This window comes from Scyliorhinus torazame, chromosome 30, assembly GCF_047496885.1.
Source record: "Scyliorhinus torazame isolate Kashiwa2021f chromosome 30, sScyTor2.1, whole genome shotgun sequence".
Lineage (NCBI taxonomy): Eukaryota > Metazoa > Chordata > Chondrichthyes > Carcharhiniformes > Scyliorhinidae > Scyliorhinus > Scyliorhinus torazame.
This window is the reverse complement of record NC_092736.1, coordinates 17,632,198-17,659,915: the sequence shown is the minus strand read 5'-3', so window position 1 is coordinate 17,659,915 and position 27,718 is coordinate 17,632,198. Positions and strand designations below refer to the sequence as shown.

At 46.0% G+C, this 27,718-nt stretch overlaps 1 protein-coding gene across 3 annotated transcripts in view; it reads right to left on the bottom strand.

Annotated features, from left to right (window-relative positions):
- Positions 1-2,162: 2,162 nt before the first annotated feature.
- The window catches only part of LOC140404404 (meiotic recombination protein REC114-like), a 46,449-nt gene continuing 20,893 nt past the window's right edge, over positions 2,163-27,718 (bottom strand). Inside the window, exons 1-5 of one of the 3 annotated variants that reach the window (XM_072492895.1) lie at positions 24,917-25,120; positions 20,735-20,818; positions 11,656-11,847; positions 8,456-8,542; positions 2,163-2,711 (exon numbers count right to left, since the gene is read on the bottom strand). In XM_072492895.1, coding sequence (XP_072348996.1) covers positions 2,547-2,711; positions 8,456-8,542; positions 11,656-11,847; positions 20,735-20,818; positions 24,917-25,069 — 681 coding nt within the window. In that variant the 5' untranslated portion in view covers positions 25,070-25,120 and the 3' untranslated portion in view covers positions 2,163-2,546. Of the gene's footprint in view, positions 2,712-4,853; positions 5,025-8,455; positions 8,543-11,655; positions 11,848-20,734; positions 20,819-24,916; positions 25,121-27,718 lie in introns of those variants that run through there. The other 2 variants (XM_072492894.1, XM_072492896.1) reach the window with 2 other exon arrangements.

Below are 27,718 nucleotides of genomic sequence, written 5' to 3'. Positions count from 1 at the left end.
GAAATAGAGTTAAGAGGGAAATCAGGAGGGCAAAAAGGGGACATGAAATTGCTTTGGCAAATAATGCAAGGGAGAATCCAAAGAGATTCTACAGATACATAAAGGGGAAAAGAGTAACTAGGGACAGAGTAGGGCCTCTTAAGGATCAACAAGGGCATTTATGTGCAGAGCCACAAGAGTTGGGTGAGATCCTGAATGAATATTTCTCATCGGTATTCACGGTGGAGAAAGGCATGGATGTTAGGAAACTAAGGGAAATAAATAGTGATGTCTTGAGAAGTGTGCATATTACAGAGGAGGAGGTGCTGGAAGTCTTAAAGCGCATCAAGGTAGATAAATCCCCGGGACCTGATGAAATGTATCCCAGGATGTTGTGGGAGGCTAGGGAGGAAATTGCGGGTCCCCTAACCGAGATATTTGAATCATCGGCAGCCACAGGTGAGGTGCCTGAAGATTGGAGAGTGGCGAATGTTGTGCCCTTGTTTAAGAAGGGCAGCAGGGAAAAGCCTGGGAACTACAGACCGGTGAGCCTAACGTCTGTAGTAGGTAAGTTGCTAGAAGGTATTCTGAGAGACAGGATCTACAAGCATTTAGAGAGGCAAGGACTGATTCGGGGCAGTCAGCATGGCTTTGTGCGTGGAAAATCATGTCTCACAAATTTGATTGAGTTTTTTGAGGGAGTGACCAAGAAGGTAGATGAGGGTAGTGCAGTAGACGTTGTCTACATGGACTTTAGCAAAGCCTTTGACAAGGTACCGCATGGTAGGTTGTTGCAGAAGGTTAAAGCTCACGGGATCCAGGGTGAGGTTGCCAATTGGATTCAAAATTGGCTGAACGACAGAAGGCAGAGGGTGGTTGTAGAGGGTTGTTTTTCAAACTGGAGGCCTGTGACCAGTGGTGTGCCTCAGGGATCGGTGCTGGGTCCACTGTTATTCGTGATTTATATTAATGATTTGGATGAGAATTTAGGAGGCATGGTTAGTAAGTTTGCAGATGACACCAAGATTGGTGGCACAGTGGATAGTGAAGAAGGTTATCTAGGATTGCAACGGGATCTTGATCAATTAGGCCAGTGGGCCGACGAATGGCAGATGGAGTTTAATTTAGATAAATGTGAGGTGATGCATTTTGGCAGATCGAATCAGGCCAGGACCTACTCAGTTAATGGTATGGCGTTGGGGAGAGTTATAGAACAAAGAGATCTAGGAGTACAGGTTCATAGCTCCTTGAAGGTGGAGTCGCAGGTGGACAGGGTGGTGAAGAAGGCATTCGGCATGCTTGGTTTCATTGGTCAGAACATTGAATATAGGAGTTGGGACGTCTTGTTGAAGTTGTACAAGACATTGGTACGGCCACACTTGGAATACTGTGTGCAGTTCTGGTCACCCTATTATAGAAAGGATATTATTAAACTAGAAAGAGTGCAGAAAAGATTTACTAGGATGTTGCCGGGACTTGATGGTTTGAGTTATAAGGAGAGGCTGGATAGACTGGGACTTTTTTCCCTGGAGCGTAGGAGGCTTAGGGGTGAGCTTATAGAGGTCTATAAAATAATGAGGGGCATAGATAAGGTAGATAGTCAACATCTTTTCCCAAAGGTAGGGGAGTCTAAAACTAGAGGGCATAGGTTTAAGGTGAGAGGGGAGAGATTCAGAAGGGCCCAGAGGGGCAATTTCTTCACTCCGAGGGTAGTGAGTGTCTGGAATGGGCTGCCAGAGGTAGTAGTAGAAGCGGGTACAATTGTGTCTTTCAAAAAGCATTTAGATGGTTACATGGGTAAGATGGGTATAGAGGGTTATGGGCCAAGTGCGGGCATCTGGGACTAGCTTAATGGTAAAAAACTGGGCGGCATGGACTGGTTGGGCCGAAGGGCCTGTTTCCATGCTGTAAACTTCTATGATTCTATGATTAGTGTTAATCTAAGCCTACTTGTGGCACTAATAAAGATTATTATTAAATGAACTGAATCTGCAGCCTTTGCTGCCGCAGGCCGTGTCTGCCAGCCCACAGGGGAAAAGCAGCAGCGCCAGATAGAAATGAGAAACCTACAGCCGGAATTTAAGGTTAGACATATCCCGAAAGAACTTACTCACACGAGTTTTGAAAACCTCAACAAAGTGATTGAATTTGACTCCTCGAAGACGAATAAATCAAGGCTGATGTCGGTTAAATAATTTATTATTGTTTTAACGCTTTGGCAAACTACGGTTCAGCAATAAAAATGGGCTGAATTCGCCGGTCTCCCAGCCGCGTGTTTCTCCGCGGCTCGCCAGGATTCTTTCTTCCCGCCGCTGGTCAATGGGGATTTCCCATTGAAGCCACCCCACGCCGCTGGGAAAGCCGCCAGCGGGAAAAGAGAATCCCAACGGCTGGAGGATTCCAGCCAAGGTCTACACTAAATAGAGACGGTACTGCCACAGATACATTGTCCAGAAGAAATTCAAACACGGGATGAATTTAAAAAGATGAATGCAATTTGAAGAAAGCTCTTTTTCCAGCTGTATCTTGTTCTTCACCAACTGGAGAAAAGCCAAATGTATTCCTGATCACGCGTCTATCAATTTTTTAAGTTCCTGCTCCACCTGTTCCACAAATTCTGGGAAACCCTGATCCAGAAGACAGAGTCGCAGGAAAGGACCCAACTCCTCCGCGTTCAACGTTGATTGCTGATAGGCCAATGGCAGCTTAGGCGATGTAGCTCCCAGCATGGACTAGGGAAGAAAAGCCCAGGTTATAGAATTTAAACTATTTTAATAGATCTAAATGTTTTGTCATTCAATTATGCTCTCTCAAGCTTTCGTAGCTTTTACCGGAATGCAGGCTATATCAATAAAAACCCTAAATTAACTCAGCTTTTCAACTTGAAGTTAAAGGAAGATCAACTGGTAACTTCTCAGCTCATGAGACAGCATCTGTGGTGTGAGAAATAGAGTTAACGTTACAGGCCAAGGGCCTATTTACAGAGCCGGAGGGAGAAATGTAATAGGTGCGAATGAAGGGGGTGAGGAAGGGGCAAACAAAACGGAAGGTCTGTTACAGGGTGGAGGGTGGGAGAGATTAAATATCTGAAGATTACATGGTACAAAAGGGCAAATGGAGTGGTAACGGCTGTCGTAAGATTTGCCCAAAGTGGGTCTGAATGGCAGGTTAATCGACAGTTGTGTCTGAAAACAAAAATGTGAAAAATAAGATTAAGACTGGCACATGTGAAAAGAGTTTACAGTCTGAAATTGGCGAACTCGAGGCTTGAGTCCAAAAGCTGCAAAGTGTTGAATTGAAAACTTGGATTGGATTTTATTGTCACGTGTGCCGAGGTACAGTGAAAAGTATAGTTCTGCGTACAGTCCAGGCAGATTGGTCCAGACATGAGAAAACATAGGACATACGATAAATACACAATGTAAATACATAGACACAGACATCGGGTGAAACATACAGAGTGGAGTATGAGAGGCAGTTCCTCGAGTGAGCGTTGACCTTTATTCGAACACTGCAGCAGGCCGAGGGCAGAAAAGTCCAAAGTAAGAGGGTTAAAATGACAAGCAACTGAAAACTCGGGGTCACGTTTGTGGACCGAGTGTAGGAGTTCCACAAAGTGATCTACCCAATCTGTGCTTGGCCTCCCCAATGTATAGATCACATTGTGAGCAGCCAATACAGTACACTAAATTGAGAGGAGTGCATGTGAACAGCTGCTTCTCCTGGAAGGAATGTTTGGGGCCTTGGATGGTGAGGAGGTTAAGGGGCTGGTTTAGCACAGTGGGCTAAATCGCTGGCTTTTAAAGCAGACCAAGGCAAGCCAGCAGCACGGTTCAATTCCCGTACCAGCCTCCCCGAACAGGCGCCGGACTGTGGCGACTAGGGGCTTTTCACAGTAACTTCATTGAAGCCTACTCGTGACAATAAGCGATTTTCATTTTCATTTCAAAGGGCAGGGTTTACATCTCCTGCGCTTGCAATGGGAAGGTGCCGTGCTCAGTCCAGCTCTGAAGAACCCATCTCGCTCCACAGATACCGCCAGACCTGCGCGAGTATTTCCAGCATTTTCTGTTTTTATTATCCCATATTAGCAATCTGTCAATGTCTGAACTGAACTACCTCCTTCATTTGTAAAACGGATATTGTTCATTAGCCCCATGGGAAGTTAACAAGCACTCTGGCCCATTGCAATGAAATCCACCAAATAGATGTTTCAACATCAGATGTCTTGTCACTGTTGCATCATTTTGACAACTCGAGTTTAAGAACAGTACTTCAGAAACGAGTATACGCCATGATGTTGCAACATAAACATGGACTTGATCATACTGATCCTTCCACTTAGCAAAATACAACAGCTTCCATCATAGTAAACTTACACATACCTAAAGCAAGCTAATGTCGATATGCCAGAATAAAAGTTGGCATATTTTCCACCTTAGCCATAGAATCCCGCCAGTGTGTAAGGGGGCCATCGGGTCTGCAACGGCCCTTCGAAAGAGCACTCTACCGAGGCCCAAGCTCCAACCCCACCAACCCAATAACCCCATCTAACCTTTTGGATCCCTCCCACCCAGCTTACTCACTCTTCCAACTTCTTCCATCGGGCAGGAGATACAGAAGTCTGAGAACACGCACAAACAGACTCAAAAACAGCTTCTTCCCCACTGTCACCAGACTCCTAAATGACCCGCTTATAGACTGACCTCATTAACACTACACCCTGTATGTTTCATCCGATGCCGGTGCTTATGTAGTTACATTGTATATGTTGTGTTGCCCTATTATGTATTTTCTTTTCTTTCCTTTTCTTCCCATGTATTTAATGATCTGTTGAGCTGCTCGCAGAAAAATACTTTTCACTGTACCTCGGTACACGTGACAACAAACAAATCCAATCCAATCCAAGATCTTGAACTTTTGACTGCAGTTTCAGGAAACCGCTAGACTGTTGCCCACAGTTCGGGGAAGTTCTTCTTTGACCGAGTCAGCCTTTTTGTCTGTTTCCAGCTCAAAGTGTGGCACGGAAATCAATACTGGTCAAACTGAAAGAAAATATCTGTCATTTAGTTCCTGCTAATTAGCACCGATCCATTAAAAGAAACCGATTAAGTGGGGACGATCGGCGTGAATCCATAGCAAATTTCCTCGCCATCAGGGCATTTACGATTTCACGAATTGCTCACGCACAATAATTCTTGTGAAGTCAGTTCAAAATTCACCCACATGGCGAAAAAGAGAAGCAGTTTACGAGTTGTTAAAAAAAGGAAACTGTGTTTGTACAGTCATCTTCCTAGTTGATGCAAGAGGATCCCAGGTCCCCTGGTGCTATGAGGCAGCAGTGCTAACCACTATGCCACCCCCGAGAGTCAGCTTTAGGATGATTTGGGTAGAGGTGGCAGGTCTTCCTTCCTGAGGAATGTCAGTAAACCAGTCAAGTTTTCTTAATAACAATTTGGCAGCTTTGGCTGGTCTACGCTTGTATTAGCCCACAACGGTGCTTATCACTGCTGCCTCACAGCGCTTTGGGACCCGGGTTCAATTCTGGCCTTGGGTGACTGTGTGGAGTTTGCTCGTTCTCTCCGTGTCTGCGTAGGTTGCCTCCGGGTGCTCCGGTTTCCTCCCACCATCCAAAGGTGTGCAGGTTAGGTGGATTGGCTGTGTTAAATTGCCCTAGTGTCCAAAGGTTAGGTGGGGTTACCGGGTTAGGGCAGGGGAGTTGTCCTAGGTAGGGTGCTCTTTGGAGGGGAGGGTCAGTGCAGACTCAATGGGCCGAATGGCCTCCTTCTGCACTGTAGGGATTCTGCAACGAACTGGTCATACCTATCAACTTGCCACAGTCTCTGGATTGGTGACAATAAACAAATCCAATCCAAGGGGCAATTTAGCGCGGCCAATCCACCTAATCTGCATATCTTTGGACTATGGGAGGAAACCAGAGCACGCGGAGGAAACCCACGCAGACATGGGGAGAACGTGCAAACTCCTCACGGACAGTAACCCGAGGCCAGAATTGAACCCGGGTCCCTGGCACTGAACATAGATATATTTTTTAAATTTAGAGTACCCAATTATTTTTTTCCAATTAAGGGGCAATTTAGTGTGGCCAATCCACCTACCCTGCACATCTTTGGGGTGTGGGAGTGAAACCCACGCAGACACGGGGAGAATGTGCAAATTCCACAGACAGTGACCCGGGTCCTGGATTTGAACCCGGGTCCTCAGCGCCGTAGGAAGCAGTGCTAACCATTGTGCCACCGTGCCGCCCGCCCCCGGCAACTGAATATAATGTGAGGAAACGGATTCCTATTTGAAATTTCTACACTGCATAATAAATAGCAGTGCTCGCGTTTTGCAACAGCGCATTGATAAAGATCTGAATATTTTCGCAACATCATGCCACCTTTTGTGAAATCACAAACCTGTTCTTAAAAAAATTCATGATTTTGTTGGAAAGACGAACCTCATCGCGAACACACCCTAACCAGAAGAAACATTTGCATAAACTCACTCACTGGAGGAAATCTGCCCACTGATTCACTGGTTGCAGAAAATATTGGCACTGACTTACAGTGACAAGAGAAACCATACACAGGAATGCCCAGCAAACAGAGACAATCTACCCAGTAACACAGTATAGCGAAAATATTTTCACTAACGCCCTGTGGCCCAGAGGAAATGATCGGGGGAACCTTCCTACTCCATGATAACTAGGGAAATTCGTTCAAAGACTGCGAGGCAATCAATATGCCCAGGTTGCTCTATTTGTGCATTAACTGATTAATTTTTCATCTTTCCGTCCATTTTACATATCTGGGAAAATTGCATTGATTTTGTTAACAGAGATTCTATCCTCAATAAACACGAGAAGTGGTTTGGAGGGATTGGCATAGGGACAGAAAATCTGATCATGATGCCCTCGGAGGGTGGGGACGCAGAAGTGGTAGCGGCAATGGACGCGGAGAAAGACTTTGACCGGGTGGAGTGGGAGTACCTGTGGGAGGTGTTAGGCAGATTTGGGTTTGGGGAGGAATTCATAGGGTGGGTCAAATTGTTGTATCAGGCCCCAATAGCGAGTGTTTCGACGAACCGGCGGCGGTCGGGGTACTTTGGACTATATCGTGGAACGAGGCAGGGGTGCCCCTTGTCCCCCCCTGCTGTTTGCCCTGGCGATTGAGCCGCTGGCCATGGCGTTGAGGGAGTCCAGAAACTGGAGGGGGTTGGTTCGGGGGGGGGGGGGTGGAGGAGCACCATGTTTCACTGCATGCGGATGACCTGCTTCTGTACATTGCGGATCCGGTGGAGGGGATGGGGGAGGTCATGCGGATACTTAGGGATTTTGGAGACTTCTCGGGATACAAGCTAAATGTGGGTACAGACTCGAAGGGCCGAATGGTCTCCTTCGGCTCTGCAGGGATTCCATGGATTCTATGTTTCGCGACGGCATGAAACAAAACAGAAACATGTCCTCTTCATTCTCAGCTTTCCAATTTGTGCCTTCACTTTCCCAGATTTCCTTTTTTATTGACCATCCATTCCACCCTTTTCTCCTTAGTTGTTGCACCAGCCAAGTTTAGAACTGACGTGGAGCTTAAAGTAAAAGGTCTTAAAAATGCTTTGATTAAAAATGTCATAGTGAAAGCAATTAGTAAACAATGGGCGCAAGCAAGGGTGCACTCATATACACACTTTTCATGGGGAAGTGGTAGCATAGTGGTATTGTCACTGGACTAGCAAACCAGAGACCCAGAATAATGCTCTTTTACCCAGGTTCAAATCCCGCCACTGCAGGTGGCAAAATCTGAATTCAATACAAATCTGGAATTAAAAGTCTAACTAATAAAAAGTCGTAAAAACCCATCCGGTTCACTAATGTCCTTTAGGGAAGGAAATCAGTCGTCCTTACCCGGTCTGGCCTACGTGTGACTCCAGACCCACAGCAATGTGGCTGACACTTCCCCTCAAGGGCAATTAGGGATGGGCAATAAATTCTGCACAGCCTCCGATGCCTACTTCCCAAGAACAAATAAAAGAAAAATACACCTTGTCTCCTAAATTGCTCTAAACCTTCTAAACTTTTTTCACCGCTGTACAGTGAAATATGAAGAGTAAGATACCACTGGCATAAATAACACACTTTTTTTTAAAGCATCTGGGTGAGTTTCATATTCGGCTTCCGACTCTTTCAAGAACTGAGCCTGGACCACCCAGACTGAGCTTGAGACCGAAATTATCATTTAGTGTTAAGTCGCTAGTCAGAAAACCACATTTGGCTTTCAAAAGCAATTTATCATCAACCTCCTGGTCTGGGAAATGCCGTAACGCCATTGGAACATGGAGGTTCACTCTGCATGAAATCTACCCAGCAACCATTCCAAGTACCTTCTGTCTGGACTGATTTACAAAAATGAGGAGGATTTGATTCAAGGTAACAGATTTTATACATAGTTGAAGGAGGTTGGTTGCTCCTACATACCTTTGCTAGTTGTTTGATGGATACCCTACCCTCAAGAAGGGTATTTTGTGCTTCTGTTTGCCCCTCCTCTAGGCCTCGTTCCTGTGACTAAAAGAGTCAGATTAAAAGATTAAGAGTCAGAATCTTAAAATGCTAAAGTTAATGACAGAATCGCCTCAACCAGGAGTGTCGTGTGGCAAATGTCAAGTCAAAGCTTAGTAGCTACCGTGTAGTTAGCATCTGTGCGCACAGAGCCAATCTCAGCAGTACCTGTGTGGTAACTGTTGCAATTGTTAGCGGCTTTAAACCAGAACTCGCTTTACGGCAGGTGGGCTGTCTGTGCAGATCACAAACAAGCCACACGAGAAGTTGAGAGGTGATTCTCTTTCTGGCTTTCCCTCTCCTGTGGATGTCAGCAAGGCTGCTGCCTCCTCCCACCAGCACAGCTGACACTAGGGCCTCCGAGGTCAGTCAGCCTGAACCCAGTGCTAACTACTTTTTACGCACTGTATATCAACACATTCAGGCCACTCACTGTAAATGCCAATGTTATCAGGCCTTTGAATAATTCTGATCTCCAGGGGGAATACCTTGAATAAAACGGATGGTAAAATTGCCTTGTAATTACTACCCAATCATGGAAAAAGCCAGTGAGCTGCTCCTGCCTATAAATTTATATTTTGCATGTATATCCACTCATTCTGACTTCAATGGGAATGGATTCTTTGTTATTTCAAGGAGATGCAAAGGAACAAGTATTCAGTTCAGCTGGATGACTTAAATTATGTAATGGAGATGTTTTTGGATTTTCAGCTTTCTAGTTATCCAACATATATAGTCCCTGATCATGTTCCAGATTAAGCAGGGAATTATTAGTCACTCGTTCGCATTTAATACTTTCCTGAAACAAAAACAAGTCTGAAAGATCAATGCTCAGGAGGAGGGTTTTGCTAGAAAAAATTAGAACAAGCTGGTGTATCAACTCACCTAACTTTGTCCTGCCCTCCTCCCAACGACGTGTCTCTGAATGTTGTGGCATTTTGATCTCTCTGTAGACAGGGCTATCCCGTCCATCAAGGTAATAACGAAATCCCTCCATTTAAATAATACGGCCTGATCTAAAAGGGATTTTTCACAACTACTATCAAATCCTGTTTTAATTTCAATTTTGCGTTTTCTCTCGCCGACAGTAGGCAGGTCGGTGGAAGCAACTAGAATATCAACAGTTTATTAGACCGTGGGGAAAGAATAGAGAGAATGGGAGGAATGCTGGATAAGAGGGCGGGAAGTTTAGAAAAGGTGGGATTTATGACAGTGAGTCATTCTCTCCAGCAGGACCTCGGCAGCATGCCAACTTGAGCTGACGAGCAAGGGGTAACATTGGCGTGACACAAGTGCCAGGCAACAATGGTCTTGATGGTCATCTTGTGACCCCTAAAATCTCTTCACGGTCTACAATACTCAGGACATGTGCAAGATGGAATGCTCACCACTAGGTATGTTCAACAGAGAAAATCAACACCCAAGAAGCTCTGTTCAAGGACAGGTGCCGACGTCAATGTCTTGCATGCAGGCATTGTGACTGAAAATTTCACATGTGGGATCTGCCCAATGGTGACAACTTTGTAAAAAAAAAAAAACTCCAGCCAGTTGTTTACCGTAGACGAGCTCAACCCATGAAACAAAACCCAAGTCCTTCATCATACAAAGCAGGAATAGTCTATAATGAATAAAATTTTACGCCTTTCCCGGCCGTGCAGTTCAATATCTAACAAAAATAATTAGTTGCTTTCTGGACCATTCAGATCATGCAATCAGAATACTCATCCTCATTCGTGTCCCCTTTGAACTTTTAACCTTTTTTGATTCCTGGGCCGAGTGAAGCAAGGCTCTATTTATTATTTTTCCCTAGCTGCCCTGCAATGGACCTGGTCCTCACTCTCGCCCTTGAGCACTGTAGTCTTTGTGATTATGATGCTCCCATAATGGCATTAAGCAGATAATTCAAAGAGGCAGATCAAATGAAGACAATGGGATTGTGATATGTGCCCAAACCAAGATGATGTGTGACTTTAAAGGGGAATTTGGAGGTACGGTCCTACAACACTGCTACTCTTGTTTTTCTCAGTGGGCAGAGGTTACAGGGAAACAGAGTGCTGTCGATGAAACCTGGAGTGAATTGATGCAGTGCATGTTCCAGCCACAGAGCACTGGTAGATCAGAGAGTGCATTTTAAATTGGGTGGTGGGGAACCAATTAAATTACCTGCTGTGCCGTGGACAGTTTCTTGAGTGTCAGTTTTTTGTTGCACATACAGAGTGGTGAGCATTCCATCTTGCACCTGACCCGAATATTGCAAACATTGAAGAGATTTTTTTTTTTTTAAGGTTAGGGTTAGGTGAACTTTTTCTTTCCAAAAAGGTCATCGTTACCTGGCATTTATATCACGCTAGTGTTACCTGTCACTTTTCAGCTCAAGTCTCGATGTCATCCTGTTCCTGTTATAGGTCTGCTTCATAATCAGAGGAACTGTGAGTGAAGATGAAACTATGGAACCGACAACAAACAGCCCTTTTCCTGACCTTATGGCAGGGGTTTACTAATGGAGCAGCTGAAGATTACCAAGGAACTCCTACCGGTTCCCCAGCAACCAACTTCCTCTGTGTCAGACCATTACAATTTCCTGTCCTGTCCCTCCTGATTTGCTGCCCATTGCAATCATTTCAGGCATAACAGGTGGCGTTGTTCAAAGCTAATAAAAAGTCTCAATGATCCCGGCAGCTATCACGATCTCAGTCGTACCCCCTTCGTATGGAAAAGGCTGGGCTGGGCTTGATAAATGTCATCGCAGAGGATTGCTCGCAAGCCAGCACTTAGCACGAGGTGGTAGTTTAAAGAGAAGGCCATGAATGCCAATAGATGGGATCACCCACCAACACCAACATGAATAGCAATGCTTCTCACAGCAGCTTTTTAACGTGACCTACTCTGCAACACCCCTTGTAGATAAGCTGATCGTCGGTGGTTTAAGGGATTTCACATGTACAGAGCATTCATGTTATCGAGAGGGGCCATGTTGAAAGTTTTGATGGCATGTTAACGTTACACGCTGATAGAGGTTTGAAGTAGATTCAGCTCAATCACGGTGTTAGAATATTAAATTGCAGCAAAATGAACTGGGATGCCACAAGCGGGGCTATTTTTCCCTCTGCTAACCCTACCTCCAGCTCCAAACTTCCAGAGAGGCTGACGTTTGTTGGCTGGCTCAACTGGAGGGCTTGGTTCTGAACTTTTCCATCAGGATTCTGTACATCGATATACTGAAGGAGCATTTGCACACAGGTGGAGCAGCCTTCCAGTGCTTGCCTGTGCGAATCTCCACTGAACTGCACTCGGAACATACGACTTTCATTCTAGAGGAGAGCAAAAGGAGAACAAAGGGCAATTATAGATGTGGGTCGGGAATCCCAATCAGTCAGAGAATTCACGTCGGCCCAAAAGCGGGATCAGCGCCTGGCAGCAGACCCGTCCCCAGTCCAGCCCCACCTAGAGTGGGCTTCCTGTCGGAAACATTCAGGGGCCAGAATGTGGCCACCATGGGCCTTTCACAGTAACTCCATTGCAGTGTTAATGTGAGCCTACTTGTGGCAATAAAAATTATTTTGATGAGATAAGACGGTTGACAGCTGATGAGCAGATCAGACGTCTGAGAATGCAAGCCAGGAATACTTTCCCTTCCTCACATCTGCTCCCTCAGCCCATGCTGTTCAACTGTAAATTCTGCACTGTAAATTCTATGATGATTCTGTGAACTGCTGCTTTTGTAAGTGTCAGAGCCTTCCTAAAAAGCCCACATCTCTTGAAAAGCCTTGAAATCTGCCTAGATCCTTTGAAATGGCCCACATTCAAAAACAGTGCAGTACCTTTAACTAGCCTTTAATTGACAATTTGATGGTTTAAACGCAACTACCAGCAGATTTGTTTATTTATCTTTCCCTTCCCGCTTGAACACATCTGAAGTATCATCTATTAATCCTAACTGCAATGTTTATAAACATTCTTGTTCTGACTGACAGCTGCTGTCCACTTCAACAATGTTAAGCGCTCTCACTTTCTCTTTTCCAACCGCAGAAAGCCTGAGTCAAAGCCCCAGGTTTGGGCTCCACCCCAAGACTTGATGGCCAAGGAAGGTGTGTTCATAATGTGGCCACAACAGGTTGATTATCAACCTGCGACTGCATCAATGGCAGGTGGTAAGTGCAGGGGTCGTTCTTTGTCAGTCATGTGATAGAAGGAAGTTGGCACCTCTACCATCACTCTCCTCCATATTGTTACAATCCCAGTTGATGTTATAACTGGATGGGAAAATCCCAGAATGGTACCCTGGCTCAAAAGACCGTAACTTTTGCTTTTCTTTATAAAATGTGGAGGAACAGAATCACAGGATTGTTAATTAGTTTCAACAAGAAGAAAATATTTATTGCCACTAAAAACTTGGATTATAATACAATACTCCTCCCTTCACTTCACAAATCCACACCGATTTAAAGATGAACACAGACTACAAAATACATCTAAAGCAACACAAAAAGTCCCTTTTAAGCACACAAAATGACTCTGGTCAAATACACACTCCGCTCTGAACCCAAATTATTGTCTGTGGATTTCTCCTCAAAATCCCCCCAGATAATCATCACGTTAGAGTTTCCAAACTCCACTCCGAAAAACATGTTTTCAGATCTTCTCTCATAAGCTTTCCCCTAATTTTTAATTTTTACTAATCTTTATTGTCACAACTAGGCTTACATTAACCTTGCAATGAAGTTTCTGTGAAAATCCCCTAGTCACCACATTCCGTGCAAAGAGGGAGAATTCAGAATGTCCAAAATACCGAATAGCACATCTTTCGGGACTTGTGGGAGGAAACCGGAGCACCCGGAGGAAACCCACGCAGACACGGGGAGAACGTGCAGACTCCGCACAGACAGTGACCCAAGCCGGGAATCGAACCTGGGACCCTGGCGCTGTGAAGCCATTGTGCCAACCACTAAGCTACCGTGCTGCAGACTAGTGATTTGCACTGCAAAATGCTGTTCAGGTTTTTCAAATTACGTTTTTAAGCAAAGCTTCTGTTCCACTTAACAGCAAATCCAGTACGGGATTTTGCACTAACCCCTTTCTTTGTCTTGTCTGCTGTGCAAACTGCTTACAATTGCTTTAACTTTCAATTCCCAGGCTGTATTAAAATATCAAGCGTTTCATCCACCTCAGATGCCTGTTGTCCCACTTTAAATCCAATTACTGCACTGCCTCTTTCACCCTTCATTCACTCTTCCCCGAATTCCTCCAACAATGCCTTGGACTCTATTCACTTAACCAAGAGTGTTAAAAAATACATTTAGAGTACCCAATTATTATTTTTCCAATTAAGGGGCAATTTAACTTGGCCAATCCACCTAACCTGCACATATTTGGGTTGTGGGGGTGAAACCCACGCAGACACGGGGCGAATGTGCAAACTCCACACAGACAGTGGCCCGGGACCAGGATAAACCCGGGTTCTCAGCGCCTTAGGCAGCATTGCTAACCACTGCGCCACCGTGCCACCCCACTTAACGCCAGACTTCTTGGACACTTCCCTTTGATTCTCTAGTTTCCTGAACAAGCTGGTCTTCAGATTTCCAGCACCTGTTTTCTTAAACATTACTCCATAGTATGGTTTTTCTTCTTGCAAGGCTGAGACAGATGTTCCCTCTTTAGTCTTCAAAAACCAACTGCTTCTAGAAGAGCTGAGAGAGCTGTCTTCTCCCTCACTACCTATCGCCAACTGCAATCAAATTTGCCAAAGGAAAACTTAAAAGCATCTCTACCATGCAAGGCCCCAATTACTAAGAAGCCACTGTTGGTTTATTTACTCTGCACGTTGTTGCCCTCTCTCAGCACAATTGAACATAGAACAGTACAGCACAGTACAGGCCCTTCGGCCCACGATGTCGTGCCGACCTTTTATCCTAATCTAAGATCAACCTAACCTACACCCCTTCAATTTACTGCTGTCCATGTGCCTGTCCAAGAGTCGCTTAAAAGTCCCCAATGACTCTGACTCCACCACCTCTGCTGGCAGTGCATTCCATGCACCCACCACTCTGTGTGTAAAGAACCTACCTCTGACATCTCCCCTATACCTTCCTCCAATCACCTTAAAACTATGTCCCCTCGTGATAGCCATTTCGGCCCTGGGAAAGGTCTCTGGCTATCCACTCTATCCATACCTCTCATCACCTTGTACACCTCTATCAAGTCACCTTTCTTCATTCTTCTCTCCAGTGAGAAAAGCCCTAGCTCCCTCAATCTTTCTTCATAAGACATGCCCTCTAGTCCAGGCAGCATCCTGGTAAATCTCCTCTGTACCCTCTCCAAAGCATCCACATCCTTCCTATAATGAAGCAACCAGAACGGGACACAATATTCCAAGTGTGGTCTAACTAGGGTTTTATAAAGCTGCAGCAAAACCTCGCGGCTCTTAAACTCAATCTCCCTGTTAATGAAAGCCAACACACCATATGTCTTCTTAACAACCCTATCAACGCGAGTGGCAACTTTGAGGGATCTATGTACGTGGACCCCAAGATCCCTCTGTTCCTCCACACTTCCAAGAATCCTGCCTTTAACCCGGTATTCAGCATTCAAATTCGACCTTCCAAAATGATTCACTTCACATTTATCTAGGTTGAACTCCATCTGCCACTTCTCAGCCCAGCTCTGCATCCCATCAATGTCCTGTTGTAACCTGCAACAGCCCTCAATGCTATCTACAACTCCCCCAACTTTCCGGTCATCGGCAAACTTACTAACCCACCCTTCCATTTCCTCATCCAAGTCATTCATTAAAACCAGAAAGAGCAGAGGTCTCAGAACAGATCCCTGCGGGACAATTGAATCACGGTTGGAACTGAAACCAACACCACACATACAAACACCTTTGTCCAGCAGCATTAATCTAACTATAAGTTTTACCCTTCCAGAAACATTAAACCCATTTAAAGCTATATCTTATTTCTAATGTTTACCAATACAAATATAAATCCCTTCAAACTACCTTTGTTTTCCTAACAATAGTTCCATGCTACAGCATGCATGTAAAAATTCATTTGGCACAGAAGCTCAGAATGAGCTGTCTGAAAGACCGCCACTTCACGATTTGCAAATGGAAAGGCATAATTTTTTAACGTTTTTAAGTCTTTGATATCACAGCATGAAATCTCAAATTACTTTGACTGCTCACTCAGTTTCTATTTTCTCGGAGCGGATAAGCTGACAGTTAGATATTGCGCATCTGTCTGCAGTACGGACATACTTCAGGCAATTATCGTTATCAGGATGATGCCATGAATGGACGGAAACCTATAGTCATGAGGAAAGGTTCTGGAAAGAGTCGGGAATTGTTTCCATTAGAGCAAAGACCAGGGGCGAAATTCTCCGGAAACGGCGCGGTGTCCGCCGACTGGTGCCCAAAACGGCGCAAATCAGTCGGACATCGCACCGCCGCAAAGGTGCGGAATGCTCTGCATCTTGGGGGGCCGAGCCCCAACCTTAAGGGGCTAGGCCCGCGCCGGACGAATTTCCGCCCCGCCAGCTGGCGGGAAAGGCCTTTGTTGCCCCGCCAGCTGGCGCGGAAATGACATCTCCGGGTGGCGCATGCGCAGGAGCGTTAGCGGCCGCTGACGGCATTCCCGCGCATGCGCAATGGAGGGAGTCTCTTCCACCTCCGCCATGGTGGAGACCGTGGCGAAGGCGGAAGGAAACAAGTGCCCCCACGGCACAGGCCCACCCGCGGATCGGTGGGCCCCGATCGCGGGCCAGACCACCGTGGGGGCACCCCCCCGGGGCCAGGTCGCCCCGCGACCCTCCCGGGACCCCGGAGCCCGCCCGCGCCGCCTTGTCCCGCTGGTAAGGTAGGTGGTTTAATCTACGGCGGCGGGACAGGCATTTTAGCAGTGGGATTTCGGCCCATTTGGGCCGGAGAATCACGGGGTGGGGGGGGGCGCCTACCGACGCGGCACGATTCCCGCCCCCGCCGAATATCCGGTGCCGGAAAATTCGGCAACCGGCGGGAGCGGGATTCACGCCAGCCCCCGGTAATTCTCCGACCCGGCAGGGGGGGGGTCGGAGAATCTCGCCCAAGGAATACCAAAACAGTAGTTCATATTTTCACAGCACCTTTCACAAAAGTTTGTAAGCCCCAAAGTGCATCACTGCCGATGAAGTAGAATGAAATGTCGTCACTGTTGAAATATTGAAAATGTGGTTGCCAATATCCTCGAGAAGTGAAGACTTTAAAATGTAAAAGGTTCCGATAGGGTGAAGAGAGAGAAACTACTTCCTCTGATTGGGGAAGAAGGGCGCATCAACTCTTACTTTTCGGGGGATGTGGGCATCACTGACTGGGTCCGCATTTATTGCCCATCTCGAATTGACCTCAAACTGAGTGTCTCGCTCGGCCATGTCAGAGGGCATTTTAGAGTCCACCACATTGCTGCGGGTCTGGAGTCATATGTAGGCCAGACCAAGTAAGGACGGCAGATTTCCTTCCCTAAAGGGCACTAGTGAACCAGGTGGCTTTTAGGACAATCGACAATGGTTTTAAGGTCATCATTGGATTTTTAATTTGAGATTGTCATTGAATTCAAATTTCGCCATGGTAGGATTCAAACCCAGGTTGATTGATTGATTGCTTGATTGATATTTATTGTCACATGTACCGAAGTACAGTGAAAAATATTTTTCTGCGGCCAAGGGAATGTACATAGTAGACAAAAGAATAATCAACAGAGTATATTGACAGTGGTGCATCAACAAATAGTGATTGGTTACAGTGCGAAACAAGGCCAAACAAGAGCAGCATAGGGCGTTGTGAATAGTGTTCTTACAGGGAACAGATCAGTCCAAGGGAGAGTCGTTGAGGAGTCTAGTAACTGTGGGGAAGAACCTGTTCCTATGTCTGGATGTGCGGGACTTCAGACTGCTGTATCTTCTGCCTGATGGAAGGGTCTGGAAGAGGGCAAAGCCTGGGTATGAGGGGTCTCTGACAATGCTGTCCGCCTTTCTGAGGAAGCGGGAGGTGTATACAGAATCAATGGGAGGATGCCAAGCTCCCATTGCAAGGTCCCCAGAGCCTTACCCTGGGTCTCTGGATTATAGTCCAGTGACAATATCAATTCACCCCACCGCAGAGTAAGAAGCAGGGTAAGAAATTTATTAATGCAGTGGGTTATTGGACCATGGAATGCTCAGCAAAAGGGTACATCTGAGGTGGAGATCACTACATCTTTGAAACGAAAATTGGCCAAATGTTGGAGTCAGAGAAAGACACAGGGCAGAGAGGAGAGCGATGGGATTTGTTTCAGATTACACAAAGAGTTGCGACAGGCACAAGAGGGTGAAATTTAAGTTCGATGGGGACGCAAAATACAACCTCTTACATATCTAATTTTCAATGTAGTAGAAAATGGAGAAGGAGTATAACTGGTGACCAATCCATTATTGAATTCTGCAAATGCCATCGTTGAATTTTGACCGCATTAGCACAAATGGTCTTGTTTTAAGTTGTAAAGTTCTATAGTCATATCAAAATATAATGGAAGTGCATAGAATAAAAGGGGCAAGAGCAAGATGGACATGAAATTAGCTGAGTGATAGGAAACAGAGTCCAGGTGAATGGATGTTTATTGGACGGTAGCAAGGTTTGTAGTGGAATTCCCCAGGAGTCAATGTTGGCACTCTTGCTCTTCCAGATAGACCTAGACCTTGGTGTCCAGGGCACAATTTTACAACTTGTGGATGGTACAAGATTTGGAAGCATTGCGAACTGTGAGGATAGCATAGAACCTCAAAAGGACATAGACAAGTTGGGGGACAAATGGCAGATGAATGTCAATGCAGAGAAGTGTGAAATGATACATTCTGGTAGGAAGAACACGGAGACACAATGTAAAGTAAAAGGTACCATTTGAATGGTGCAAGGGCAGCGGGACCAGAATGTACAAGATTGGTGGAGTTGCAGATAGCGAGGAGGACTGTCAGAGAATACAGCAAAATATAGATAGATTGGAGAGTTGGGCAGAGAAATGGCAGATGGAGATCAATCCAGGCAAATGCGAGATGATGCATTTTGGAAGATCTAATTCAAGAGCGGACTATACGGCCAATGAAAGAGTCCTGGGGAAAATTGATGTACAGAGAGATCTGGGAGTTCAGGTCCATTGTACCCTGAAGGTGGCAACGCAGGTCGATAGAGTGGTCAAGAAGGCATACAGCATGCTTGCCTTCATCGGAAGGGGTATTGAGTACAAGAGTCGGCAGGTCATGTTACAGTTGTATAGGACTTTGGTTACGCCACATTTGGAATACTGCGTGCAGTTCTGGTCGCCACATTACCAGAAGGATGTGGATGCTTTAGAGAGGGTGCAGAGGAGGTTCACCAGGATGTTGCCTGGTATGGAGGGTGCTAGCTATGAAGAAAGGTTGAGTAGATTAGGATTGTTTTCGTTGGAAAGACGGAGGTTGAGGTCTATAAAATTATGAGAGGTATGGACAGGGTGGATAGCAACAAGCTTTTTCCAAGAGTGGGGGTGTCAATTACAAGGAGTCACGATTTCAAGGTGAGAGGGGGAAAGTTTAAGGGAGATATGTGTGGAAAGTTTTTTTTACGCAGAGGGTGGTGGGTGCCTGGAAAGCTTTGCCAGCGGAGGTGGTAGAGGCGGGCACGATAGCATCATTTAAGATGCATCTAGACAGATATATGAACGGGCGGGGAACAGAGGGAAGTAGATCCTTGGAAAATAGAAGACAGGTTTAGACGAAGGATCTCGATCGGCGCAGGCTGGGAGGGCCGAAGGGCCTGTTCCTGTGCTGTAATTTTCTTTGTTCTATACATGTAATTAAGTCACTGTGTCAAGATAAGTTAAAAGCATGATTAATGAAGCATATAGCTTCCAAGGTTTTATTGACAGGGGAATAGTGCACAACAGGCGCCGGCGAATAGGCTGTTAAACATGCATAAAACAATAGTTTGGCCTCAACTGGACTATTGCAACCATTTATACGTGCTGTACATTCAGAAAGATGTGAATGCATTGGACAAAATGAAGAGATTCACGAGATTCCAGGGAGAGTGGGGAAATCGGAACAGTTCCCATTGGAGATGACAAGCTGAAAGGCGGTTCAACAGAGAGACTCAAAATCAGGAGGGGGCCTAGACAAGAGTAGGTAAGGAAGAACTGTTCCCACCGAGAAGAGGCACCAATTTAAGGTAATTGGCAAAAGAATCAATGGCGACAGGAGGAAAATTATGACCCTGTTATGATTTCCATGGAGCAAGTGATTAGGATCTGGGATGCACTGTCCGAGAGAATGGTGGAGGCAGGTTCAAACCAGGCTTTCAAAAGGCAATAAGATTATTATCTAAAAAGGAAGAATGTGCAGGGTTTACGGGGAGAAGGCGGGAAAATTTCACTCACTCACTTCGAAGGATCAGTGCAGACACGACGGGCTGAATGGCCTTCATTTAACGTAACAATTTTGCGATTCAGTGAATTCATTTATTTGATACAGAGCTTTAATAAAAGACTTATTAACTTCCGCACCTTAATGTAAAATAAAACTTCCATCGAGCTAAATTCAAGGCGTTATAGTCAAGGAAAACTGAGTCACTGTTCATGTAATGCTGCACTATATAATCTTTATTATTGTCACAAGTAGGCTTACATTAACACCGCAATGAAGTTACTGTGAAAAGCCCCTAGTCACCACATTCCGGCACTTGTTCGGGTACACAGAGGGAGAATTCAGAATGTCCAATTCACCTAACAGCACGTCTTTCGGGACCTGTAAGGGGAAACCGGAGCACCCGGAGGAAACCCACGCAGATACGGGGAGAACGTGCAGACTCCGCACAGACAGTAACCCAAGCAGGAATCAAACCTGGGACCCTGGCGGTGTGAAGCAACAGTGCTAACCACTGTGCTACCCGTGCCGCTTGGTGGCTTTGAAGTGAAAAAATGAAAGATTGCAATAGTACCAGATCGAGCGGAAGGGGAAGAAAAAGAGAGGAAGTCCCAGTGGTAAACCCTGTGAGAGAAATTTTGTACCAGACAATGGAAATTCAACAGCAAAGAGAAGCAAAGAATGTGAAAATAGCTGCATTAATCAGAGGCAATCAAGCATAAAATTAAAACAAAGAAGCTGGAATAGGGTGGGGCCCACTGGTTTGGGGAAAACAAAATATGTGCAACTTCTTACCTTAACTTTGGATCCGAAGAGTACACAATCCGCTCTACGTACTGCTTTGCACCATTTGTGAGCATCAATCAAGGAAAATCCTTCCTGAAAAATTAAGGACATCAGTACAATTTTCAGCGCAACAGTCTATTAGGACAACGTTGTCTGGGTTGGGATAAATTCCAGAGGAGGGTTCGTAAGTTTTCGTTTTCTGCAGCTTCGGGATTCGCTGGCACGTTGGTCATGTGACTGGGCCGGTGAACCCACAAGGTCTGGACTCCTTGATCCAGAGACGTGAATTCAAATCTCTGCCGTGGCGCCGGAGGAATTTAAATTCAGTTAATTAAATAAATCTTACCCAGCAGCGAGGTTGGGACTTGCCCCTGGCCTGAGGTGTGGTGATCTTCAGCTTAAATCGCCTCCAGTCAGCTCTCCCCGCTCATCATACACCCTCCCTCTGACAGAGGCCAGCAAACCTCATCAGCACCTTCCCAAGTCAAATAAATGTTGGCCTTGAAAGTGCAGCCCACATCCCATGAATGAATAAAAAAAAGTTGTAAAGATCTATACGAAATAGGTCTAACCCTCAGCACGGTTGCTTCACAGTTCCAGGGTCCCAGATACGATTCCGGCTTGGGTCACTGTCTGTGCGGAGTCTGCACATTCTCCCCGTGTGTGCGTAGGTTTCCTCCGGGTGCTCCGGTTTCCTCCCACAGTCCAAAGATGTGCAGGTTAGGGGGATTGACTGTGCTAAATTGCCCCGTAAGTGTCCAAAAAAGGTTAGGTGGGATTACAGGGATAGGGTGGAGTAGTGGACTTGGTCGGGTGCTCTTTCCAAGGACCGGTGCAGACTCGATGGGCCGAATGGCCTCCTGCTTATTCTATGATTCGATGAACCCAGTGGCTTGCAAGCATGAATAGATAGATGGCTGTTGATATGTATTGGGGGAGTGCCTTTGGAAATCGCTTCTGGAAAAGGTGGTGGAAGCACAGTTTTTGAATATTTATAAGGCACAGCTGGATAGATTCTTGGTAAGCATGGGAGCGTGATAGGTTATCAGGGGTAGGTGGGATCGCAGATTTGATGTTACCGTCGTAATCTTATTAAATGGCAGAGAAGTCTCAAATTGGCTGAATGGCCAACTCTTTCTCCTCGTTTGCATGATGAGGGTGTTTGATGAGGGGGGGGGGGAGGAGCTGACTGGTGGCTATTTAAGCTGAAGATCACCACACCTCAGGCGAGGGGCAAGGTTGAGGGCCGGTGCAGACCCTGTGGGCCGAATGGCCTCCTTCTGCACTGAAGAAATTCGTATAAGGCACTGGTGAGCCCTCAGCTAGAGTATTATAGAACCACAGAATCCCTACAATGCAGGAGGCCATTCAGCCCATCGGGTAGATACTAGCCCTCCGAAAGAGCATCCTACCTAGGCCCAATCCCAGCCCTAGCCCCGTAGCCCCTACCATTATGTCCAATTCCAGGCACCAATTTGGGAAAAGATGCCAAGGCTTCGGAGAGGGTGCAAAAGACACCTGGACAGAAACTGTGATGTGCTGAAATGCGCAAACATTGGGATGCCCCTGTGGGTTCAAATGAAGAGTGCTGAAACTAGAACTTCAAGATTTGCAGGTTAATAAGACAACTGATCCAACTTTTAAACTGATCCAACTTTTAGGACTGCCAGTTTAACAAAAACAATGTCAGCAGGTCTGACAGCATGTGTCTCTCAGCCAGAGCTAACGTTTGGAGTCCGGATGACTCTTTGTGACATATATCATTTGGATTTCACCATCTATAATCTCTACTGCCAATGATAAAAACTACTTCCGTTATTGTATTGGTGAGAATATTCAAATTTATAATGGATCATAACTATCTGAAGCACAATATGAAATGAAACAGGGGTGGCACGGTGATTAGCACTGCTGCCTCACAGCGCCAGGGACCCAGGTTCAATTCCAGCCTCAGGTGACTGTCTGCGTGGAATTTGCACTTTCTCCCCGAGTCTGCGTGGGTTTCCTCTGGGTGCTCCGGTTTCCCCCCACAATGCAACGATGTGCAGGTTAGCAGATTGGCCATGATAATTTGCCCCTTAGTATCCAGTGATGCGCAGTTTAGGTGGGATTATGGGGTTACCGGGATAGGGCGGGGGAGTAGGCCTGGGTAGGATGCTCTTCCGGAGGGCCGGTGCAGACCCTGTGGGCCGAATGGCCTCCTTCTGCGCTGTAGGAATTCTCTGGTTGTATAAAATGGGATTCGATTAGACAGCTGCAATGGAACAGACTCGATGGGCCGAATGGCCTCCTTCTGCACTGCAGGAATCCCGTGGTTCTTAAAATGGTATTCGATTAGACAGCTGCAGCAGAAGCACCGGCTCCTGGGCTACAATTTTTCAGCTATTTACAAATGCTCAGACACAAAATTAAACTCTGTTGTATTAATCTGAAAGAGAGAATATTAAACAAATAATGTATTTCTTTTCAACATTTGAAATTAATCTTCCTACTCACATTAAAGTAAATTAATAAAAGTAAGGAACATTCTTTAGCGAATGTGACATATGTTACCATTAGTTTTAATATAGTAGTTCAATTTACAGACTTATTTTCCACCAGGTCTCTCTATAGCCCGGAGCTGTCTTCAGAACACTCAACTGTCATGTGAAGGTCAACAGGTACGAAGAGGGGAGACAAACCGGACTTTCCCAACAAGTCAAGTTGCGTATTCTGCAATTTTGTCACGCCACCGCATATCAGGGTGTTGCCTGACTGCACAGTGCCACTGACATTTCGAAAGGGCCGATAAGGCAGGTAAACGACCTTCTCCATGGTGCTTTCAGGATGTGCAAGGGATTGACGGGCCAGCAGCAGTCAGTGGGATGATGCTTTTACTCCCCTAGCTTGCGTGGAGGTGATCTCCGGAGGCCGATCCTACCACGGGCAGGCCCTGTGCAAAGTTAGCAACTAGTCGTGCAACTGGTCTTCAGGCTCTCCGACACGTTTCCAACTCGAGCGGCCTCATCGCCCCCATTCCGCACCTCCCGGTGCAAATTTGGGAAACTGGACTGCGGAAGACTTTTCTGGGCAGACATGAAAGAACTCTTTCATTAACTGACATGCTAAGCATGAACTGATTTTTATTCTTCTGCTTGACTGATCAGAGAAAGAATAACTAATTTATTTACTTCAAGTGTGGCACGCTGATAGGAATACAGATTATCCATGTGATGTGCACAGCTTCACTTATTATGCAAGATTTCATGAATATCCACAGGATGTTATTATGTCTTACTGATAAATAATTTTAAAATAACTGCGCATACTACTGAGCAGACCTTGGATTAACAAAAACATGGAGGCTCCCCAGCCTGGAAAGTAATGTAAATAAAGTCGCCGGGGCCCCAGATGGCCGTTCACCATTTTACCCTTTGAGGGGAAGAGCTGACTGGTGGCGATTTATGCTGAGGATCACCACACCTCAGGCGGTACAGGGATTGAACCTGCGCTTGCTCTGGCACCTTGCTCCGCATCACAAACCAACTGTCCAGCCAACTGCAGTTGTCAGTGCTTTTCTCCTGGTCAGCTGGCCATCCTTGTGAGAAGGGTTGTCGTGTAGCCGTGTTCAGTGCAGACCTTTGTTACCTCTATATTGTTATGTTATTTGAGTAACACAAGTCGCTACTAACCGTAGACAATGTTGAACGATACTCCAGTCCTCGAAGTAAATTGAAAGTATTTGTTTAGTAACGACAAAGCTATCAGTTGAGTTCGACACCCTACTGATCTAACTCTAGTGACACAGTAAACTTGACTAGTTGTACAAACTGTACCTCTGCCACATGTGGTGGCGTGATTGAGATCTATGCTGCACGCCTGTTGTTCCTCCAGTCTCTGCTGGGTGAGGCGGAGAGCCTGTGTGTTGTGTTTTATAGTGGTTGTGTAATGCCCTCTAGTGGTGATGCCACAGCTGGATTTTCTGATTACCCATGGTTACATGTCCAGTTCTGATTCCCCATTGGTTATAGGTCTACATATCATTACAACCTCTACCCAACATTAAATTTGGCCAGAACGTAATTACAGTCAACACCCGCCGTTCGCCACCCCACCCGCCCCATTGCAAATGTTTACCTGCGCGAATGTGGTCGCACATGTCATTGTGGATCACAGTCCCAAAACTTCAACTTTAGAAGGTTAAACTCTCACCTTTCCTGCATCCAAACCGCGCACCGTGCAAACGCCAACGTTACACCTGCGCAGGTTCACCGTTTGCGATTTTAGTTTGCGAGAGTTCGTGGGAACAGAACACCCGCGAGCAGCAGGGGTTGAACGTGCAGACATGCTTCCCAGTCTCTGCATCTCTCAGGAACTCTGCTGCATTGTTACATTTCAGTCCGAGTCTTTTCTCATGCTAAAAAAAATAATGCTCAAACTTAAGGTCTTATTTAACACACGAGGTGGAAATGCCGGCGTTGGACTGGGGTGGGCACGGTAAGAAGTCCCACAAACACCAGGTTAAAGTCGCTCCTTCATTGGGTGAAGGGGCCACGCTCTGAAAGCTTGGGATTGCAAATAAACCTGCTGGACTTTAACCTGGTGTTACGAGGCTTCTTACTTCTTCAACACAGGTCATTCTGTTTCAATAAAAATCAGCCCTCGCTGTCATTACAGCGGTCACCATTATTTTTCTGCACTGCGCACTTCAAAATGTTCTGTTATTCCAGAACTCTCTCACCAAGAATAACAAGTCAGATTCATTTACATTTGTAATGGCTTATGTTATACCCCCCCTCCTCACACCCCACCCCCTTTAAACGATATGTTTGAATAACGTCAGCTAATAGCTAACGGGATATTTTTAATTATCCACCATGGTAATTTATCAAAGATGACAGGATAATTACAGATGAGGGAGGCCCATTTGAGTTCTTCCAGCTGGAAAAGCTTTTGAAAAAAGACTTGCATTCATATAGCGCCTTTCACGGACTTCACAACGTCCCGAAGTGCTTTGCAGCCAATGAAGTTTTTGGAGCCCACAAATGGGTCCGGACCGAGTTGCTTCAAACAGAGTGTATTTTATTATGTGCAACAATATTTACACGATAATCAGGTCACTGCGGGTCTGTCTGGTCAGTACACATTCTGCCCGACTTTACATTGATCTCAACCCCCAAGTGATATGGGGAGCTCGTATTCTGCGAGGCTCACGAGAGACGGATTCGCCAACTCGGTAAGCCTTGTGCTCGTTTTAAGAACCCTCCCTCCACCCCCAAAGTCTGAAGATTCCTCGGACGATTGCAGAGTAGGAGGACATTGGATTCTCTTCGCATTCAGCTGTGCATCATACATCTACGTATCTGGATCTGGCGTTGTGTCCCTGGAAAGCAAACACCACTTACGATTTGATCATCATGGTGGATTCACTGGCTGAGGCTGCTGACCCGTTTCCATCCCATCGGCGTCCCCGATTCTTGCCTTTCCATGTCTGAGTCGCTTTCCAGGCCCTCTCTCGTTTCGCCGTCTTGACCCCCTAGCGGTAATGCTGCGGCCTCCTCGGGCATTGGATGTGTTTTGACAATAGCTTTCCTCTCTTGAGGAACTTAGCGAAGAACTGGCTGTCTGGACTGTTGCTAACTTTGGTTGGCTCTTAATTCGTTGTATCTTTACTTAACTTGCTCTGTTTCTATAACCTTTGCTCTAGAATCACCAGGTATCTTTATGATACCACCATGAGGTTCAAGTTCAAGTACTGATCAATAACTCAACACCAATTATTACGATTCAAATCAAAACACATTTATAATACACAGTAAATCACTACTCATGCATAAACTCTACTTTCTAGACTATTCTCTATCACTAAAAGGCCTATACTTAGCTTCGGAATTGGCCCACCAGGTCAGGGGAACAAATGGCCTTTCGTTCGATCGGAGTCTGCAGGATTCAAAAGCTGGTATGGACTGGTATCTAGGAGCGCCTATCTCGTAGCGTGCGTTGACTGGAGACTTACTTGGTTGATGCGGCAGCTTAGACAGTTCATTCTCAAGGGTTGATTCGAGTTGCTGAGTGACCCTGCCAAGAAGGACGATTTGAACTTGGGGACTCTATTTTATAGTCCCCCAATGGCTTCCCGCCCCTTTGGGCAGACCCTGTACCTGGTTCCAAGTGATTGGACTACGTTTTGATCACTTGGATCGATTTCTCCATTACTGGAGTTGTTCCCTGATTGCTGGGTGGTCCCCGAGTGTCCGTTGGCCTTCCTTTGTCTTGGCTCCTGCTGGCGCCGAGGAGTCTGGCTTGGCCTTATTCACCTTAAATGTTTCGATTGTTCCCGGGGATCGCTCATTAGTATGCAGATGGCTGCTGGTTTCAGTGCTGTCTGGGCTTTTGCAAGTTCTAATACACAGGATTTCTGCACTTGCTAGTTTTTGCCTGTGAAAATGAAATGAAAATGAAAATCGCTTATTGTCACAAGTAGGCTTCAAATGAAGTTACTGTGTAAAGCCCCTACTCGCCACATTCCGGCGCCTGTTCGGGGAGGCTGGTGCGGGAATTGAACTGTGCTGCTGGCCTGCCTTGGTCTGCATTAAAAGCCAGCTATTTAGCCCAGTGTGCTAAATCAGCCCGTGCTGGCTGAATTTCCCTGCAGTCTTTGCGGACCTCCATTTTAAGTCGGGAAGTGGCTACAGGACCAAATATGATCGAGGTGTTTCCGCATGATTCGATCTTGTACTTGATAAGGGACAGGCCCTGCCTGGCAAACTGTTGTCCCAGAGGTCCACTGGGCACTTTCTACAAAGTTTCTGACATAGACTGAATCATTTGGTAGGGATGATCTGGGCGGCTTTCATCGAACGGGACAATGTCTTTGCAGCTCCTTGCTGTGGCACGCTTTCCCACCTATATCAGGGAAGACTAAGATAAGACAAGCGCAAAGCCCCTAACCCATGAGCAATTCAACTGGCACTACTTCCGTCACAGCATGTGGAGTTGTCCTGTAGCAAAACA